General features: G+C 35.9%; 1 protein-coding gene across 48 annotated transcripts in view; it reads left to right on the top strand.

The window, feature by feature from the left end:
• RIMS2 (regulating synaptic membrane exocytosis 2) overlaps window positions 1–22384 on the top strand; it is a 493643-nt gene that overhangs the window by 84297 nt on the left and 386962 nt on the right. For 41 of the 48 annotated variants that reach the window (XM_063327352.1, XM_063327357.1, XM_063327378.1 and 38 more), the window contains 2 exons: window positions 9813–10023; window positions 19586–19597. In XM_063327352.1, coding sequence (XP_063183422.1) covers window positions 9813–10023; window positions 19586–19597 — 223 coding nt within the window. The remainder of the gene's footprint in view (window positions 1–9812; window positions 10024–19585; window positions 19598–22384) is intronic. The other 7 variants (XM_063327331.1, XM_063327362.1, XM_063327377.1 and 4 more) reach the window with 1 other exon arrangement.

Raw genomic sequence — 22384 nt, forward strand, 5'->3', positions numbered from 1 at the left:
ACGGTATCAGTACAGCTGAAGATTCAAATAGTATCACCTATCGTAACGTGTCTCTCTCTGATTGTATCCTTTCTAATATTCAGTAAAGCTTGAGCTCCTGATGCATCTTTACCCCTAGATGTGAAAGTTTCAAAAGTTCCCTTCTGTCACTGAAACCCAGTTGTCTTTGGGACAATTGTTCTTTCCCAACATAATTGGCAGAAATTGTTCAAGTGAAGTTGAAAGTATCTGCATATCTAAGGCACACGGAGTGACTGCTTACATCTTGTTTCATAACAAGTTAGTAAAAAAAAAAGTAGACCGTAATAATCTGTAAATTTTCATCTGTAATCTTGTAATTTCTTTTACTTACTATAACCAGGATGGAATACAAATGAAATGACAGTACAAATGCCCATCTTTAAAGATCCTATTCTTGTGCTCTGCCACATACACTTCCTGGCAGCCTACTTTTACTGGAAGTTCAACTACTTGCTCTTGATCTTCATTGTCAGCTGAGGATTAGTGCTTACAGTTTCAGCACTTTACCAAAGCAGCTCCTTTGGGATAGCGTGGATTGCAAACACAGGGACAAGGCCCATGGAACTGGAGATAAAATATTTTTAATTTAGAGAATGCAGCTGTGGAATGAACTTGGAGAGTTTCCTTGGAGAGTCAGGCACCGGAAGATTCCCCTTTTCAACGACTGGCATGGTTAATCTTACCGAGTGAGACCTAAAATTACCTGCGAAGCATCAGCCTTGTCACAAGGGTAAAGAGCAGAAGGAAAACTACCACTGTTGTGTATAACAGTATGGACTTAATTCACCTGCTTGATGCTTCAACATTAAAAAAGGAGTATAGGTGGAAAAGGTACAGAAGCAGGTGGCAAAATTTATTAGAAGAATAATGGAGAAGGAATGAAAAGTTTAAGTAAGGATGTTTATCTTGGAAACAAATGAGAAAAACATCATGGGAATCTCTAGACTGATAATGGTTTAAAGAAGCTTTTTTACAGCTTTTTTTTCCAATGCAGGAGCAGCTAATGAGAGTGAGGAAAAAATATCCCAGTATAATCACCAAAATATTTGTATGAAAGTTGTGGAAACTTCTGTTGTAAGTTAGGATTTTAAATAAGACTCAGAAAAGGATAATTAGAACCTTCTCAGTTACATTGAAATAAAATACAGAGTGGTATGAAGATACTCAAAGGTGTAGAGTAATTTCCATCTGTTATGAAGGAACCTTCCTTACTTAGTCTCATAACTTTCCGTTATAGAGAAATTAGATAGCTTTTTCTGAATGATTTGGCCATTGTTAAACTATTGGAGGAATGTGGTATTCTCTTTATTTTTAAATGCCACTCTTCATTATAGCTAAAAAGAGTGTTGAAAAATTTCTAGATGAATTGGATATGTTACTATATTCTGCCTCTTTAAACCTTTATTGGGACTTTATAGCTTTTTGTATGTTACAGATAGTAAAAATACAATAAACAATTCTGTTACAGATTAATTTTAACAAACAAGAAGAAACAAAGTCACAAAGATGCCACTTCTCAGTTTAATCTTGCAGTTAGTTTGAACTGCTGCAGAAAACGTAGAAGGAAGTATCTGTCTCTTGTTCTGAGGAAACCTGGAAGTAACAAGTACAGCCAGAGTTCTTTTTTCCTTTATATACTTTATATCCCTTATAATCTAGCTTTAAAACCACACAGAAATATAGTAACATCAATTTGGCCAGCCTGTAGTTATGTGTTCATCTTCTCTATGTTCAATTTTTCTTGCAGCCTTGCACAGGACTATTGTACTTAGCTATTTTTCACTGCTACCTTGTCACCAAAGAGCAGCCGCGCTGCTGCTAATAAACAAAGTTAATAAACAAAGACTGCAGTTTTAGTCAATACTGAGCATTATAAACAGAAAAAAATGGACAGGTGAGGTAATCCTGCCAGTTCCAGCTAGACTTCTTGTCTAGCTGATGTGTAAACTGTTGATTCATTCACAGTCACATCCTACTCAGTTATGAAAACCGAGGGTTTTTTCCCCCACATAATTTCTTGTCTTTTTTACTGAGTTTCTGAATGTATTAAAATAAACTAGATTCAGTGACATCAATTCATCTGTAGTTACAAATTTATTTAGGGTCATACCAGATTAATAAATTAATTCAATTATGACGTCAGAAGAGTGCAATGAGAGGAATATTTGCTATTTTGCGAGGGAGGTCACATAAGCTGAGAACAACATGTGTCAAAGTGTGAACTGGAAGCCTTGGCAGAAAGCCCTAGTAAATGGGGAAAAGAGAGAATGGAGCCAGGGTGGCTTGAAGACCTCACCTTGGCCATGTCTTTTACTTCTAGGAGTGGCTTATATGAAGTTCCTGCCAGCAGAGAATTTTTGGTTCCATTCTCCAGCGTGAGGCAAATGCTGTTAGGGCACAAAAGGTCCTGCTCCCTTGCACGACAAGGAGAGACTGAAACCGAGATCTTAGTTTTGGATGCTGATTAGCGTTGTTGTAGTTGGCTTTTCCTACTTGAGTTACAAGTGAGCAGCAGCACTGGTATAAACCAAGGGCAAGATCATTTAGCAACCACCCTCCTTTCTTTCCATTTTCTTAGCTCGGTTTCTTCTGTTTAGCATTTCAGGCACAGTCAGTATAATTCACTTACGTTTGGAGTAGATATACTTACTCAGAATAAAAGTGTGTTTGCTACAATAGTTCTTTCAGTGAAATTATTGGAAAACATAATGTCTCATATGTGTTAACTGCAGTAACTTGGTTTAACTGCATCTGTGTCTTTTTAACCTAGGATCAAGATTTTGTCCACTTTGTTTTTCGTGTGAATTCAATTAGAGTATTGTATTGATAAAGAAATACTTCTGTGATTTGAGAGACATTGAGAGCGTTTTTCTTAGTATGAATGAGGTTATTTCTTTTGTAAGTCACCATGTTTAGAGCCTCTGTGAAGTCCTTCTTGTATGACTACTGTAGTTTGTAGACTCTAAAGATGATCTTCTACTTAAAAGTTTCATCAGTGTTCATCTGTTCCTATTTTAGGTTAATGAATATCGCAGAATAAATAAAGTACATATACCTTAATAAGTTAAAGAATGGGAAACATGAAAATGATGTTTTTTTCCAGTTAGCTCCATCTGTAAAACAACTCAAACAGTATGTAGGTGAAAAAACTAAAAATTTCAGAGATTTATTTCTACTGACAATTTAAGGAGGATTTACTCTATGTTTAGAAAAAAACCTTAGAGTGAAATATCTTACTATTTGACACTGCTGAACATGTCTGATATTGTCATTGTATGGCTTACATTTAAACTGATTGTTCTAAACAAAATACTTAAAGAGCTAGCAAAAACCTCTGTATCTGTTAACTTTTGTTTGAGAGTTGGGGAAAAAAATGCATTTCCCACTTGAAAAAAAATAGTGTGGTGTTCATTTTTCCCTACATTCTTCACTTTAACAGATTAAAAAATTCAAGATTATTTGCAACAACTCCCATAGGATAGACTGTGTGGTTTTGAGGTAAACTTGGCAGTTACTGTTCCTGCATAGATTGTGGAAGACTGGGATTCAGGGCAGGTAGAAACTAAAACCTAGGTCTCTTACATTTTAGGTAAATACCCAAACATATTGGATTTTATGGTATCTTTTACGGTATTCCACAATGTTTTCTGGACATAATGTCTGAGATCGGGGAAAAAAAAAAAAGTTAGTGAAATAAACCCGGTACTTTGAGCAGGAAATCAAAGTAAATGCCTCAAATGAAAAGCCACTTAATTAGAAGATTCTGACTAGCTTTTTTCAATATCCAGATTTCTGCCAGTTATTTTAAATTCCAGGGCATAGATTAAAAAGTAGCATTTTCGCTACAGTTGTGTTTTTTAACACTTTTCAATTTGTATTCTCTAAATATTTGTGTTAGAATTTTTTTAACTGAAGTTTAAGCTTAGACATTTCATGGCTCTGAAGTTAAACCTACTGAGAGTAGAAAATAGTTAATTATTGTTTATTTGAGGAAACCAGTTAAAATCATGTGTCAATTCTAATGAGACAGTGGAGATTTCATTTTGCCAGCAAGAAAGTCTAAGTGCTGTGGATTAAGCGAATGATCTCTGCTGACGTCTAGTTTCTGTCAATGTTTCATTTTCACTGATATGAAAGCTGAAAACTCTGAATTGTGAATGGCATCAAGACTGTAGTTGTGTTATCAGCCTGGGTATGATAATCCATTGATTTTAAACAGAATTGGAAGTGATGTTCTTGTTTGAAGTTAGGCTTGAGTCTTCAATTGATTAATAATTTTTCTTTGCCTGCTAGACTTGAAGTAGCATCATGGTCTTATGAAGAGGATTTTTATATGGTGCCCTTTCTCATTTCAGTCAAATACTGGAAAAACTGTCATTTGGTGGCTAAGAAAAGTTCTATTTTGCATTGCTGAACATAATGTTTTTTTAAAAAAGTTGCTTTTCTGTAGCCTCCACGCGTCAGTACGAAAGCACAGCCTCAGGGCTTTTCTGCCCATTACATTACATGGAGCTGAAAATACATGTGAGGTCATTGGTCAAACTTTGAGAAAATTAACTATTTTCAAGTAGTTTATAAAATGCACAAAGAAGTTTTGGGTTTGTTTGGGTTTTTTTCCTCTTTTTTTTCTCTTTTTTTTTCCTCTCTTTTTTTTATCCTATTGGTAAAAGTTGTCACTTCTTTTTTTTTCAGCACTGCTGAGCCAAATAGTTGTTATGAATACTTTTCCCTGTGTTTCTGCTTGAGTTTAGAGTTCATATTTCTTGTTTTGTTCCATACATAATCACAGAAACGCTGTTTGAAGGGGATCTCTGAACCGACCTCCCACTCAAAGCATGGTTATTGCCAACACTAGATCAGGGCAGCTTGACCTTTGTCTAGGCGAGTTTTGAAAACCTCCATGGACAGCAGTCCCACAGCCTCTTGGGACAACCTGTGCTAGTGCTGCACTGCCCTCCTAGTGAAAAAACTTCTAATGTCTAACTTGAGCCTCCCAATGTGCCATTATAATGCATTTTGTACTTTGTTTTGTATTTGTGACTACCAGGAAGAATTTGACTCTAATTTTTTTTTCAGGTGATTTTTCAGATGAGATAGCCGGTTTCCATTTATCTGCTGCTCACCCTCTTTCTAATGCATCCCCATATGTAATTTGTCTAATTTGTAATGAGAGCACACACACCACTGGCTCATAGGCTGGTTTCCACCCTATTTTCCAGGGTTTCTTAGCAGAGCTGGTGTTCAAACAGTTGTTTCCTAACCTCTACCAACACATGGGGTTGTGTAAGAATAGCATCCATCCCAAAGAGAAGTGAGTGTACTCAGAGACGGGTTAGCTAGCACTATTGTAAAAGTAGAAAGCATTAAGTGTTTAATACAGTACAGGGAAGAATGTTGTATGTTACCAGGTAGTCATTGCCACCAGGCAGAAAAATTGTTGAATGAATGGACTTGGCAGAATTGAAAGCGAACAAACCCTTTTTGAAGGCTGGATTCCAGCCACATCTGTGCTCCATGCCTGGGAATAGGAAATGAGGGACAGGCTACAATCAGTAATAAAACTTCTGAGAGAACTGTAGCCAGGAAATGAGAAGTGGCTACTACACTTACATCTGGCCTCAACACCCTGGATACTTACTTAAACATCCCCCTTCTAATGTGAGATTTTAAGAAGCTTTGGAAATTTCAGAATCATTGAAGTGAACTTTTAGAAGTCAGGAATGGCTTTGGAACTTGTCAGTATTCAAGATTTTTTTTTTTTTTTATAAAATGCTGAAAGCTTTGTGGGCATTTCTGGAGGACAGGAAGAAACAAATTCTGCAGAATAATAGGATACATCAGATTACTGAACTTGCTTTTATTACTTGCCTTTGGCAGTAGCTCATGGATCATGAGAGGCCCATAGATTGCTGCTTTTTGACTGATACTGAATTTCTCATTTCCAGAAAGATGTGGGGAACCAAGAGTAAGCAGAATTAACTCAATTCCAGTACAAAGCGAGTATTCCAATAGAAACTATTCTTGACCTTGACAGAGAAATCCAAACTCTTACAAACAGTTGCTTTTGACACTGAAAAGTCTACACAACTCTCTCAGATACAACATTTTACAGTACAAAAAAAATCTGGACTAGTTATATAAGCCTCATGAACTTCACCACTGTAACTTCCAGCAGATATGAGTGTGATTCAGTGAACTCTTTCTCACAAGACAAAAATGAGCAGAACTTAAATATCAATTTTCCAGCCTAACTTTTCATTATCATTAGTTCTTTGCATAAATTCATACCAACTTCTTTTTCTCTAAAATTTATAGTGGTTTATTAAAGTAGATACTTGTATTTTTGGAAACAATGCAGAAAAGTAGAGAGATTTTGCGTCAGTACAGATAGACGGAATGAGCTATTGAGGCCATTGTTAAAATACATATATATATATGGGTTATGGATATGCATTGCCGAGTTTTCCACTTAAATATTCTGTTACTGTATGGTTTGATGTAATTATCTGGGTTTACAATCAAAAAAACCCCTATCATCCCAAGAGCCTGTTTTTTCAGTTTCACAACACAAATCTTGGCCACTTGCATTACCAGTAACTCACTGGAGCGTAGAGACTGGAAAGGGTAGTCTTGGGATACCTGAGTTTAGTTCCAGGCTCTGAAGTTTGCCTTGGTACTGGTCACTTTCAGTTGCCTGGTGACTGAACTCCTGAGCCCTCTCAGACAGCAATGTTCTGAGTAGAGTGTGAGTGCAGACAACTTGAACAAAATGCAGTTTTATTTGCATTGCATTTTCTGAAAAATATATGCTATACAATTTTTACCAAATTTTCTTCAAATACTGTGCTGTTCTAAACACCTAATTATTGCTGCATGTTATTACTTTAGTTTCTCGCTCAAACCTTTGCAGGCTAGAGGATTAAAAAAACAATTACTGGTCTGTAAAATAGATCAAAAAGTTTATTTATGGACTTCCTAAAATGAATACTTTGTATTTTGTTTCAAATATGCATATTCATCTCAAGTGGTTCTGCTCAGTAAGTAGAAAACATATCGTGAGTAACTAATTATTTAATAGATTTTTGTCTTTTGTGTTTAATTTTTTCTATCAGCTATCAATATGTGTGATATTTTTCTTGGAATGGAAAAAGATGTAGTAACAAACTACTTTGGCAGATGATAAGTTGTTTGCTGCTAGAACAAGGATTTTATAAAACTATAACCTTGAAAAGTTCATACTTTGAGGCAAAAGTTGTGACCTTGTGCCCAAGAGGAAACAAAAGTTAAATTATTTCAGTACAGGAGGCTTAAGAATTGGCAAAAGGCTTGTGCTTTTTATGCATCAGTGAGACTGGTAAGCAAATCATCATACAAACAAAGGCTGTAGATTATAAGGAAGCCACAGAACTGAATGTAACCAAAAATAAACTTGAAGTTCAGCATAGATAATATACTTTAAATGAAGAATGCAACGTTTGGCAAAATTAAAAGGCAAGCAAGGTCTCAGAGATTACATGTGTTATTGATGGAGACGGGCCAGACAACCAACTACCAATTATATACTATTGTCAGTGTAAAGCGTTGAAATACGCCAGGTTTCTAGATTTCCAAATTTTGTTCTCAACTTCATTCAGCTCTTTCTTATTAGTAACGCATGTCCTGCCCCATTCAACAAAGAACAGTCAACAGTGAAGGTTTTTTTGAACCAGTGAAAAGGCAGAGGACGCCACTTACCCCTGACTCCACAAACTCCTGTGAGGGTAGTGATGACCCTCATGTCCTTCCTGTGGAAGCCAGAGACATGACCCTCTCATTGCTCTGCTACAGGCCAGAGGGTTCAGTAAGCATGTAGGGGGAAAGGGCTGAAAGCAAGAGAAAAACATGCAACTGCTGTGTCCTGGGGGCAGCATGTGGACTCAAGATTGAACTCAGGTGACAAGAGCAGGTAGATTAGAAACATGACACATAAGCAACATGAAATAACCCTGCTTTCCCCTTCTGGGAAAGGGTCGGTGGCAGTTGAGAGCTCGAGGCAGCATTTTGGCACAGAGAAGAGGTGTGCCTCCAGACTCCTGTCTTGCCTGATGGAGAAGGAGCTGCCGGTTTGTTCCTATAACACCTCTATGATATAATGTAAAATATATTCTTAGAGGAGTTTTCCTGAAAATACAAAGCAAATCCCAGCAATTCTTGCCTTATGTGTTGATATCCGTGGTAAATAATATTTGAGATCATTTTTAACTTACTCATGGTGGTAATATTTATTTTGGTAAGAGCCTCTGACAGTTCAGGTGAAATAATTTTGCATCATTAATTTATATCTGAACTATATAAAGGATATATTTCTGCATTAAGGAAGTTGGTCTCACAGATTTAGTTTTTTCCAGGAGGTTATTCTTTGTTCTGTCTTAGGTTTCATATATGTTTTTTTTTAATCTCCTCTCAAGAATCTCTGAAATGATAATTCTAAAGCCCAAAAAATCTATTTTGCACTTTTAATTTTTTGGCTTAGTATACCATTTTAATGTTTCGTAGAAAATACTTCATTTTTTGAGGTTTTGCTTGTGTCTGTTCAGGGAGCTAAATAAACTGCTTAAGCTATATTCATAATTTTTAGGTTGCCAAACTTTACAGTCTCTATTAGCAAAATCAGGTGAGTTGAATTCCACGCTAAGAAATTTAAAGATCACTGTCAGACCCCTTTAAATCACAAGGATAAAGCCAAAAGAAAAGTCAGAGTTCTTTTTGTTTTCTCTTTGTATTTGAATCTCTTACAATATGCCATGTTGCATTTTCCAGCTTTTTTCGGGCAATGACAGGAGCTAAAAAATTCTAACTTTTTACAATGAAAATTAAAATTCCCATGACATCATTTACCTCCAGAAACAGTGGCTTTGAGAAAAAACTTCCATTATAGAACGTGAAATGAATCTGTAACTTTGGTCGTAGTGAGACGGTTTTAATTATCATATATGGAGATTTGGTTATTGTGGGTTCAGGAATATGAATGAAATGGCATGCCTGAAGGAATCATTGCAGTGCTGTATGTACATGGCAGCTGACTATGAATGTGCTCCTAGTCCACTGGAAACGGAAGGTAAAATGTGTGTGTGTATCTTAAGCTACTCTCCCTGGATCTGGCACCTAAAAGTCTTCTTAGGTTTTCTTCTATTTTACATTTGGCATGAGATAGCAGTACCTATATAATGATATGAATGGCTTAAATGGTTTATAATCACTTGTTAAGCTGAGGCAACTTGTTACGGGCTTGCACCCAGTGGTTGAAAAGCATTTTAGTCATTAGTCTTTAGTCATTCTGTGCAGTATTGTTGGATAAATGAAGATAAGCTATAACAAGAGAAGATATTTGCATCTGTCTGGTGGAATTAGGTAAAAGTACACTTGGAAGAATAAATTACATTTTTTTTTTCCCTGGTATTAAGCAGTTTATTGTCTAGTGCCATGGGCTCTTGGATCACTTAGCCCATGTTTCCTACTGTTGTATTTGCAGCTAACAGCTGGTCACATCCTAAAGCAAAGTTACTTGTCTTTGTAACAGCTGGACTGTGTGATGCATGTTATCAGTGTTGGGCCTCCTCCTAGAGTTTAGTTATAATGAAAAAGAAGTATTTCTTGAATGTTACTCTTCTGGAGCGTCATAAATTAAATGTATTTGCTTTACTACAGTATTTCTCTCTGCTTTGTGTGTTGAAATTGATTGCAATTTAGTGATTGCAAAGTATGTGTGGGCTTAAATAAAACAATTGTTAATTATCTTCTCTCTTCTGCAGAAAATTACATCAGCAGTTTGAAATGTATAAGGAGCAAGTGAAGAAGATGGGTGAAGAATCACAACAGCAGCAGGAGCAGAAGGGTGATGCCCCAACCTGTGGCATCTGCCACAAAACAAAATTTGCTGATGGCTGTGGCCATAACTGTTCATATTGCCAAACTAAATTCTGTGCACGCTGTGGAGGAAGAGTGTCTTTACGGTCAAATAAGGTATGGAGTTATGAAAGTTTAGTAACAAGCTTCTGCTAAACTCAGTATCTCTTATTCATTGCTTATGCATCGAAATCACATAGCTACTGAAATGGATTTCCTTTAAGGAGGTAATGATACTACTTCAGGGGCTTTTGACATCTGTCCTCATTTAAAATAATTTCCATTTGCAGATGGATTTGTGACCATGGCTTTTAAGTTAATAGATGCCACATTTCTACTAACACACTCATGAAAGTACAATTCTTTGATTGGAGGACTGAATCTTTGTATTGGAGACAGGGGGGTATATCTTGTGATCTAGTGATGCTAATGTTGAGAAACTGATTATTACAAGTTAGAGCAAGAATTTGTTTGTTTTCTGCTTGCCCAGGCCCTTCTGTACAAGATTATTGTAAAATTAGTGTTAGAACAGTATATACAATATATTATGGAGTTCTAAAATGTTTACTATCTATCATACATATGCACATGCATTATGTATGTGTACATATAACTATGCATACATATGTCAAAATATTTTAGGAAAAAAATCACATGCACTAACAACATAGAGTTACAGCTAAGTATATTGGTGTTTATTGTATAACAGGTAAAGCAGCAATCTGAATTTTAAGAAGTTTGATCATAGAGTAAAAAATTGAGCAGAACTGAGGTAATCACAGAAAACAGTTCTGAGATCAGTTTATTCAGCATTTTAGATAAAGATTCTGACAGATTCTTATAGAATATTCATGACACTACTCAAGATGCTAGTCTTTTGTGGAAACACATATTTTGTAAATCAATGCAATAATTTAATAATATAATATTTATTAATATAATCATTTTCCATTACAATTTATTTCCATAAATCTATTTTTTTTCTCTAATATGTTTATTGCAAATACCATGCAAGATGCAAATATTAATCTTTTGGAAGGTGGGAGACAATTGTATAAAAGTTATGTATTTCTTCAAGATTGAAAGGTAGGCTTAAATAATGGAGTCAGGTTTTTGATTGACAAAGTATAAAATAATCTGCTATTTCCTTATGATTAAAGTAATTTAGATTATCTGTAAATCTCTTGAACTCCTTTGGATTTTGTTAAGGTAATTTTGAATTTCTTTCTTCAGTAAGCTCACACTTTTCTTTTTTGACTAAATCATATTGCCAGTAATAAAAGATGTAATAATTTCTGTATTAATTTCATCTGATTATAAAAGGCAATCAGGGCAGATATTTGAGTCATTATGTCTATGTACTTAGAAACATAGAAAAAGTGCATTAGGAGGAAGGCTTCATCTCCTAATGAAGTGTTCTGATACATCATTTAGACTGTCCTTGGAATGGATCATGTGAATTGGGCAGATATTTTTCTGACTTCTCTTGACAGATTTCTAATGAATTTCTTCGACACCCTCATAGGTCATTTGTTCCACTGCTTCTCCATCCTCACCGCAGAAAGCTTTTCTTATTGTCTAATCTAAATCTGTCTTTCTGTAAGCAAACTTCTCCATTCAGTATTATGAGTCTGTTATGCAGCTCTTCTCAGCTGGCTATTTTCTTGATACTATTGATAGTTTAGTGTGATAAATAAGCTTTTCTGTCTCTCATTCATTTCTGTTCTAGATAATTTATGAATACGATGGACAGAGCATCTCTAGACAGATCCCCTGTTAGGCTTCACTGGTGATACCTTTCCCTTAAAAAACTGTGACCATTTATTCCTGTTCTTTTCTTCTTGGCTTTTCATCAATTAAATTTTCTCATGGATGAAAATATTCCGATTCCATGGCAGCTGAGATTCTTTAAAAGCCTGGAAGCCCAACTCAGCAGTATGAACAAAACCCATTTACTCACTTTCTCTGTGACTCCTTGAAGGAACTCTAATACAAGTAACAGACATGAATTCCCTTTACTACAGCCATTTGACTTTTCCATATTTTATCATAATTTATTCATATGAGTGCTAATTTTATTCTCTATTTTGGTTTCTACAAATCTGTCCAATGTGGATGTCAGACTCCCTTGTCTATTATTCAGTTGATCTAATGCTGTAATTCCTTAAAAATGAATAACTTGGCATCATATTTGCCACCTTTTATTCTTCTTGTCAGTGAAAGACTCTGTATCACTGTAAATAGTTAGATATTTTACACTAGATGTTTTATGCTGAATATCATCTGGTTTTAAAAATTTCTTACTGTTTTTTTTGTTGACTCGCTTTATAGCTTCTCTTTCTGAAATATCAGTTTGAAGTATATCCTCTGGTTCATTCAGCGTAAATTAATATCCTAGAGTAAGTATCTCTCTATTCACTGTGAACATGAATACAAAAGATTTAATTCAGACACAGAGTGTGGCAGCCTCCTATTTATGATCTCGTTTATGCCTATACACATTATTCCATGAAAACTATTTTTGATCCACCAGAATTTACCAGAATTCATTCTTTTCTGTTTCCCTTAACGGATACAACTTCATCTTCTTGAAGGATGACTGATAAATTCCTGTTTTAACTGTGCTAGATTTTCTTTGGTCTTTGTAGACATTTTTTGGCAGTTTATATGTGTCTGCTTTGGACCTAATATATGATGATTCTTAAACTGACTGAAATGTTCTTTGATGGAGCTGTTTGATCTGTTTGTAACCTTTTTCATAATATCAAATTTCAAGCCACGTTCGTGCCATTTACACCAGATTCTGCTACTAAAAAGTTGAGTACAGGCCAGTGTTAGCAGCATGCATCTCAGGAGAGGCAGATTTGCAAAGAACACTTCTCTTTCAAAGCTCACAAGGAGGACTCCTGCTTACAAGTTTAGTAGGACTCCTGGCTTAGCAGGAACAGAGCAAGGAAATGTTGAACTGTTGTCAGAGCATTAGATTAGGATTCTCAGACTGATTGGATGATTTATTCATTTTTCAGTTTAGTTACAGTTCCTGAAATATATGCATTAAAATTCACAGAATCACAGAATGGTCGGGGTTGGAAGGGACCTCTGGAGATCATCTAGTCTAACCCCCCTGCCAGAGCAGGTTCACCTAGAGCAGGTTACACAGGAACACGTCCAGGTGGATTCTGAATGTCTCCAGAGTTGGAGACTCCACCACCTCTCTGGGCAGCCTGTTCCAGTACTCTGCCACCCTCAAAGTAAAGAAGTTCCTCCTCATGTTGAGATGGAACTTCCTCTGTTCAAGTTTGTGCCCGTTACCCCTTGTCCTGTTGCCGGGCACCACTGAAAAGTGCCTGGCCCCATCCTCCTGACACCCACCCTTTAAATATTTATAAGTGTTGATAAGATCCCCCCTCAGTTGTCTTTTTTCCAGACTAAAAAGACACAAGTCCTTCAGCTTTTCTTCATAAGAGAGGTGTTCCAGTCCCCTAATCATCTTGGTAGCCCTTTGCTGTACCCTCTCCAGCAGTTCCCTGTCCTTCTTGAACTGGGGAGCCCAGACCTGGACACAGTAGTCTGGATGCGGCCTCACCAAGGCAGAGTAGAGGGGGAGGATGACCTCTCTTGACCTGCTGGCCACACTCGTCTTGATGCACCCCAGGATGCCATTGGCCTTCTTGGCCACAAGGGCACGTTGCTGGCTCATGGTCATCCTGTTGTCCACCAGGACTCCCAGGTCTCTTTCCATCGATCTGCTCTCCAGCAGGTCAGCCCCCAACCTGTGCTGGTGCATGGGGTTGTTCCTCCCCAGGTGCAGCACTCTACACTTGCCCTTGTTGAATTTCATGATGTTCCTCTCTGCCCAACTCTCCAGCCTGTCCAGGTCTCTCTGTATGGCGGCACAGCCTTCTGGTGTGTCAGCCACCCTTTCCAGTTTTGTATCATCGGCAAACTTGCTGAGGGTGCACTCTATCCCCTCATCCAGGTCACTGATGAATATATTGAAGAGGACTGGACCCAGTACTGACTCCTGGGGAACACCACTCATCACTGACCTCCAACTAGACTCTGTGCCCCTAATCATGACCCTCTGAGCTCTATCTTTCAACCAGTTTTCAATCCACTCCCCTGTCCAGGTTCAGTGTTGTACAAATAGTCATATATTCAAATATTCAATATATATTCAAATATTCATATATTCAAATATTCAATATATGTTGTGCAAATTCAGTTCAGGTTGTACAAATATTACCATTATGCGGGAGTTCCTGCTAGATCCAACAAATAAAACTGATAATGGTGGTACTGCTGCTTCTGTACTACCTATTATCTTGGTAAATGGAGTATTCAGCCAGGATGGAGGCTTAAATTTCATGGGAGTAATGGACGTTGAACTGTCATCTTCTATGTTTATGAACAATTTCCGATTGATTAAAACTGAAGTAATAAATTGTACGACAGCAAGCAGTAACTGTTCTTAGTAATGTAGGTACCACTGATATACAAAATATACTGTTATTTTTTAATTATATACTGATTTATATAGGGAAATGAACAAGGCAGGAGACAACAGAATGAGGTTTATGCAGCTGAGAAATTTACATGCTAAAATATTGGACAAATACAGCTTCCAAATAGATACAACTTTGTATGCAGTGAATATAAATTCCAACAGCTCAGAATGCCAATTCAGTAAACCAACATTTCTCTTGTAGAGGAAGAAATTAATACTTGCCTGAAAACTTAATTTGACGCATGCCAAATACCTTGTTTCAGGGTGTTTGGCCACCTGCTATCACGTGAAACCACTGAAACTTCCTTCTCTCTTTGTCTTTGAACACTAAAAGTAAGAGATTTTCAGTTGTTTTATAGGACCCAGCAACTGTGTGCGAAACGCATAAGGTCTAAGTGGGGAACTTCTCTCAGCTCCCTACGGTTCTGTGAAAGCTTTAAATTCTGATTATTTCTCTGGGGCTACGTTTGATTTTCAGAAAACCATCAAGTTCTCTTTGTTGAATGATTTTTAACTGCAGGACATGCAGTGTGACCATCTATGCGGAGTCACAAAATTTTACCATGCTTGTGCTAATGCATAATCCGTTTTGTTCTGTTGACAATTGGCAGGCACCAAAGAATTAGCCTCTCATGATCAGGATTTCTAAGTCACTAGGATTTGGGATAAACTCAGTAATCTCCTACTGCATACAAATATGTTGGTCATTAGGAGACATGGTTTGATTCTGCATTTCTCTAGAAAAGACGTGTGACATTACAAACTTGAGGAAAAGATTTCTCTAAAGCATTTGAAACTATTTTCAGTTGGTAGCTGTTTTGAATCTCATTAAAGAGCAGATGGTCTCAATTTCAACAGAGGCTAGGCATGTTTGAACTCCACTCATTAGGAGTTCTCTGAGAATTTAATTTCTTAAATGTCTTTGCTATTGAAATAACTGACTAGACTGTCTCTCATGTGGCCAGTCATGTCACTCCTTACATTGTACTGCTGTGAACTCAAGAATTTTTGACAGCAATGTGGGGGAGGCAGCTGAGAAGCTGGAGGTAGTCTTAGGTGTCTAGTAAAGCATGACAGCTTGTCTTGAACTTCACATACCTTTATATTTCATAGCCTGTTTCTGAAAAGAGACTCTTCATCCTTGAGGTTATTCAACATAGGTAGACTGTGTGAACCAAGTCTTGATTACTGTTATGATCACAGTGTGAATCAGGATTTGGAGCCTTAACGGCCCTTTCAAAGTCACCGATTTTTAGAATTACTGCTTTGCGTTAGAAAGCTTACACTTTTATACGGTGAAGTGTTTGAGACTCTTCATTATGCCATTAATTTCTGAGGCAAATCTTTCATTTTATTTTAATATATAGTTTATAAATACGTGTATATATATATTATTTTAGTTGTTGCCTAAGTGGTGCTTGTACTTTGGGATATCATTTCAGCTAACAGAGAGTGAGATAATATCTTTGATACATGAGAATTATTGATTAGCCATGATTTTCACTAATATAGTTTGAGGGTTTGGGAAATGTGAGTTGGTATGTTCTCCTTGCTTACAATCTTAGGATGCATTTAGTATGTATTTTATCTTTTCTGTGATTAAAGCTAAGTTTGTTTTCTGGAAATTCTTGATTTGAACATGATTAAGATTTTTCAAAATGAGACAGTGATGGAACAGAACAGTATTACCAGATCAGTATTTCTGAGCCAACATTAGAACCTCGTGGCACAAGAGTAGGTATTAGAAAAACTGTCTCAAAACTCTTAAACTGTCCTCTCTAAAATATGCAACAGTGTGTGGTAAGAGTTTGTTCCCGTGTTTTAAATTTCTTATTTCTGAGTCATCTCTATTACCGGTGTGTATGTACACTCCACTATGTTGTCAACTGAATTTACTTTTCTTGTATGAATTTACATTTCTCCTTGTGTATTATGGTTTTACTCCTCATAAGTGTTTTAAAAATCTTCATATCTTAGGTGAAAACTACTAAGTGAAAAAAATAGATTAGAACGTAATTCATAATATGAAGAGGTGGATATCATCTGTGTGTTTACAGAAGACTATTAGAATAATTAAGAGGTGAAATTTTCTGTATGTAATTATCACTTATGATTTGGCTAGACTGGAGTACTATGTTAGAACAGCATAAAAGTAGTCAGGACAATAGATAAACCATATTAGTCATTATTTTTGGAATAGAGATAAAATTGGGAAAGAAATCCATATGACAAAACAGAATGTTTAAATATATGTATATAATATAAATATATAAATTTGTATAAAGAATATAAAACATCATAATAATTAGGTTGGAAAGGACTTCCGGAGGTCATCTTATCCAACCTCTTGCTCAAAGAATGTTGGATTACATGAGTTTTCAGAGGGCCTTGCCCAGTTAATGTTTGAATCTTGAAGGATAGGGATTCAGCAACCACTCTGGGCAGCCTGTTCCAGTGCTTGACCATTCTCATGATTAAAAAATAGAATAAAAATTTCCTTATATCTAGTCTGAATTTCCCATGTTCCCAACTGTATTTGTTGCCTTTTGTTCCATACTTCAATATGTATCTTCAATGTTCCATACTTCAATATGTATCTTCCATCAACATAACACGACTTGTCATCAAATGACCAAAATACGGGTTTTGTGTAGTGCAAATTATAAGAAAATAGCACAATTTCTAACCATTTTCTTGAAATACTATGGGCCTTACTTATAGTCTGTTTTAAAATTTCAGGGATAATGTTGCGGTGCAGAATAAGAAAAACAGTAGGTAAAATTGAAGACAATAAAATTTATTAAGACATAAAGGACTGTGCTAAAAACTGTCAATTCTGCTCTAAAGAATAGCTAGCCTAGGTAGGTAGAACAGTCAGCTAAGCTATATGATAAAAAAAAAATAATAATAGCAATAGTTTTCATCTCAAAATTTGTTTTCTTAAGGATTTTGTCCCTTTTAAAACTTTGTATACATTTTAACATCTTCTACTTAATATTTACATTTTTCATTCATTGCCAATTGTCAAAAGATGTTCCTGTTTTCTAGTTTGAAATATCACTGTGTCTGTTTCCCATTTTTTTGTGAAACCTGCTACCTTTACTTTTTTCTTCAGTTTAATGTATTTAAAATCTTTATCTTTGTCTTATGCTGTTTTACCTACTATGTTTTGTGGTTTATGTAATTTTCTCAAGCTTTTTGTTTTAAAATTTTATTTTTAATTGCTGTCTGCATCCTTAAATTGGGGAACTGGTCTGTTCTGACTTAATTGCTCTTCTGTGCTGTTACTTACCCCTTCCTGCAGCTGTGAGACATTCACTGAGAAAGCAACCTAACCAGGCATTTACAATTTTAAAAATTTCTTAGCCTCTGTGCTAAAAATACCTGCTTATGGATTATGCTTCTCTTGCATAGTAGTTAATATTTCTTCAGAGGTGACTTGAGAAACTGAGGCACTAGATGTTGCCATTCAAAGTATCTGTGAGCAACTGCTGCCACTTCTATTGCAGTGGGATGGAAAGCCCTGCTAGGAAAGTAGCAGAGCACCTGGTGCTGTGCAGGTAAATATGTCTCTGCACACAGAGTGATAATGCTTAGTGGTCCTGTGATTTGGATAGCTTTCAATGATATTTCGTATTTGTGTAACTAAGAATGCCACTAAAACCTGTAGCGTCTTTGAAAATACTTTAATCTTTTACCACTGTACATAGGATCATAGAATAAGTTGGGTTGGATGGGACCTATGGATGTTATCTAGACCAGTCTCCTACTCCAAGCAGGATTAACTTCAAAGTTAGAACAGGTTTTCAGGATCTTGTCCAACCAAGTTGTAAAAAACTCCAAGGATGGAGAATCTGTAACCTTTTTGGGCAACCTCTTTCAGTGCTTAACCACTCTTGTGATTTGGTTTTCTCTGATATCCAGTCCAATCCCTTGAATGTTGTGTTTTGTCCATTAGCTGTGCATCTCCAAAAATTTCTGCCTTTGTCTTCCCTATAGCTCACCTTTAAGTAGTTGAGGAATGCAAGTAGTTCCCCTCTTCCTGCACCCTTCCCTACCCCAGCCTTCTTTTAGCTAAACAAGCCTGTCTATCTCCCTCAGCTTCTCCTCGTATATTGTGTGCTCTAGTGCCCTGATTGTCTCGGTTGGCCCCTGTTGTATTCTCTTCTGTTTGTTTTTATCTCTGGTATTGGGGGGGAATCTTAAACTTCTGTAGGAGCACAAAGTTAGATGTCATATAGGTATCTGAACAACAAAGCAATAAAATGAGTTGTCACCCTTTCTTGGTGAGCAGTTGTATTTCCAACACAACTAAGTGCTTAATTGCATGCCTAGATTTAGTCTCTGTATTGGCATGTGAAATTAAGGTACCAGAAAAAAAATCATCATTCATCATTCACAAAAATGGGAAATAGTTTTGACTGAAAGCATTTTGAATATTTTTGTTTTCTAAAGTATTACTCCATTTACAGTTTTATACAGCTAAAAAAAAAATTCCTTCAAGGAAAAAAATAATCTTGGGAATGTTTGCAGTTAATATTTATGTGTATGAAAAGGAAAGTATAACTAATATAGATCTGACATGACACACAGTAAACACTTCGGACAAACACTGTCTCCTTATGCTTTTAAACTCTAGTAGTTTAAAGATCTGTATAGTGACTAACATGCAGCTATGCCATTATGCATACCCTATATCTTGCTGTAGTAAACAAACACTCTTCATTTCACTGGACTCTTTACGATCCAAAGGGTTGAAGGATGCTAATCATTTGCAATCCTGGGGTCCAAGGCATGTAGAGCTAAATTCTGCATGCTTTTTGTGAGATGCCCCATTTGTTTTATTAAGGTAATTAGGACATGATTCCCCAATTATTTTTATGAAAATAGTTTTCTTTGTGCAGTTTTTTTTTGTACAAATATTTTCTTTGATATATAAAATCATCTCAATTTCACACACAAAAGAATTAAGAAAATTATTAAAATGACATATTTTTCACTAGGTCTTCTTCACCACTAGGGGAAATGAGAAGAGATATATTAATTCCTTTGATATTTATTTGTTTATTTTACTAACAAATACTACTGCTTGCTTTCAAAATGAAAGTGACTCTTTCCTTCTTTGTCTTTTTTCTGTCCTTTCTTTCTTGCTTTCGTGGATATGAACTCCAGGAGGACAAAGTGGTTAGAGCCTTTTTTCTGTCTAAAGTTCTTTTCTTTTATGGGTAGACTTACTTCCTGGCCTACATTTGCTTTCATTTACACGGGTGTAATTCCTGCTGAAGGCAAGGGGAGTTACTGTCATTAAAATGAAAGCAATGTTTGGCATGAGAGGCTTACCTGTGTTTCAGATAACTTACTAATAATCTGTGAGTTGTTGTGAACATTATGCATGATATTTCTCTCTGTTTGCAGCCTTTGTGAGCATGCCCCTACTTTTCCTTTAGTTTTGCAATATGATATGTGCACGGTTTAAAAAAAATTAAATAGGTAATTGTCTCATAGGTGTCTCTTAAAAAATACAAATCAAAGTGGCATAAAGTTATTAAAATAATTTGTTGCACCCTGTGATAGTGATGTTTATATCATTGATGTGTATGCACTCAACATTTTAGCGTGTAACTTTTTTTTAGCACGGTAGTTCAGTTTTGATTTTTAAGGACAATACAATTTGATACCAGTAAACATTAAGAAAACATATTTATTCTAAACATTTAGGAATATGCCAGCAGTATCATATAGTTATCCATTTCTATATAAATTATTTCCTAAATTAAATAGTATGTACGCATTCCTAAAATGTAGTGCACATATTGTATTGAGCATAATGTTGAAATAATGTTAGATGTTATGCATGTCACTGACACTTGTTTGTCTTGCTAGTATTACACCTGAAATAAATATTTTAATCTGTTTTTATTTTAAATATGTTTAGAAAAGGTAGTATAAAGCTCAATTTGAGAATAAGCGTGGATATATTTCAATATTTTACCAAATTAAATGTGATTTTTTTTTTTATAAGAGAATTGAGAAAACTACCTGAACTAGTGTAAATCTGCTCTTCCATGAAAATCTGTAGTGTATTCTAAAGGACTGCAATTGCAAAAGCAGCTTGCCCTGTAGTGCTTGGCAAATTATTTCCTATATTAGATGGACTAAAGGAATTCCTTAGCATTCATACACATCTAGTGAATGTATGCACAGCAAAAGTTTTTCTCCAATAAATGTAATTTTTTCTTACTGATAGCAGTGTCAAAGCTCCCATTGAACTCACACATGTGGTTCAGAAATATATTGCTTCATACAAAAGTTGTAAACCGTCTGCTGTTGTTACCATTTAGGATATGTTTTTACTAGGGGGCAGGTCATCTTTGTGGTGATCCCCCAGTCTGTTGGAGGGTTACATAGTTTTCTTTTGGCCTGCATCATTAGAGTTTTACACATTTAAAAGGTTGTGAACTGACAGAAGCTGTGAAGTAACCCCTGTTCCTAGAATACAGAGTTAGCTGTAGAGTACAAAAGGTAGACGAATGAAAGGAACAATTTTCCCTTTCAGTATAATTTTATGATGGATGCGAAGAGTATTCCCCCAGTCAATCCAACAACCAATGTCTGTGAGGTACTCATCTATATTGCAGCAGTATCAAATCCTAAAATCTCTTGGAAAATAAAAACAAAAAAGAGTGAAGGAGGTCACAGTAATAAGGTTATATGATTACCTAGTTTTACCATGTACATGTGTTAAGGAGGGAAGGGACAGGAATTTCCCTACCTAATCAACTAGTTAGATTTTTCCATAAATAATAACAGTGCCTTAAGTTGCTTTAGGTAATATCCATTTCTGCTATTTTCTAATAGATGTTTTAGAAGTTACGAAGGCAGAAATAAAAGGAAATATTTTAAGTCACATTTTTCTCCAGTACAAACACTGAGAAGTATAGGGGCAGCAGTGGTATTTATCTTGCAGCTTTGGTGCTAACAGTAAGGTTAAAAACCCCAATGCATTGTATGCAGATGTCCTCAAAATGGATACTTCAATGTAAACAGGATTTTTTAATTTCATGCGATACAGCTTTTACCAGTAGGTTAACCCACTTAGAGAATCCTCAATATTACTGATTATCCTTTGTTTTCCAGTGTTAGTGTATCAGGGAAGGTGTGAATTCCAGTGTTTCTTAAGAAGCCTATTCTGTATTTTGTAACCATGGAATGGCAAATTCAATCTAGAGTGTTCCTAGATAAAACTGTAGATACTTGGTGAGTGTTGGTGGTATGTTGACCGAATTAAACAACACAGATTTGGAAAATGAGATGTATTCAAAACATCAGGTCTGTGAGGAGTTAGAGAGTAGAAAGACATTTTAGTGTGTCCCCTGTAGAAATTTTGTCACATCTTTTGATAAATATTAAGATTGTAAGGAAAATGTAGGATAGCACATGGTGTCAAATGATTAGGACAATCATACACCAGTCTATTGGTGCTATTTATGGTGGTGGGAAATGGAGTTGGACAGGAATTCTGACTATGTTGTAACGTTGTAGGTATACCATTAAACATGCACAGAAGGGAAATTTTATTACATACTAATACCACTTCGGAGTATAAAGCTCACTGTCCCTTTTTCCACACAGGATGTGGAAATGTCCCATTCCTGCATTAGTTTGGTGTCACTGTATATAAAGAAGTACTTTTGCAAAATGGAGACCCAAATGTGCCAGAAAGGAATAATTTATGTTAAGTTATAAAAGAGTAAGATCATCTCTGAGAAGGAAACAATGGACTTTTAAAACTGAAAAATAGTGTGATTAGTGAATTTTTTCCATCTTGTGGATTTTTTTTCTTTAAATAACAAAGGTACATTGTAAAGGATATCCTGCATTTGTGTCACTATTATTAAATGAAAATGGGACTATGAGGTAGCAGAATGCTCTTTGAGAAACCAGAGTCAATTAAGGCTGATTGAAATGAAG

The sequence above is a fragment of the Chroicocephalus ridibundus genome, chromosome 2, assembly GCF_963924245.1.
Source record: "Chroicocephalus ridibundus chromosome 2, bChrRid1.1, whole genome shotgun sequence".
NCBI lineage: Eukaryota > Metazoa > Chordata > Aves > Charadriiformes > Laridae > Chroicocephalus > Chroicocephalus ridibundus.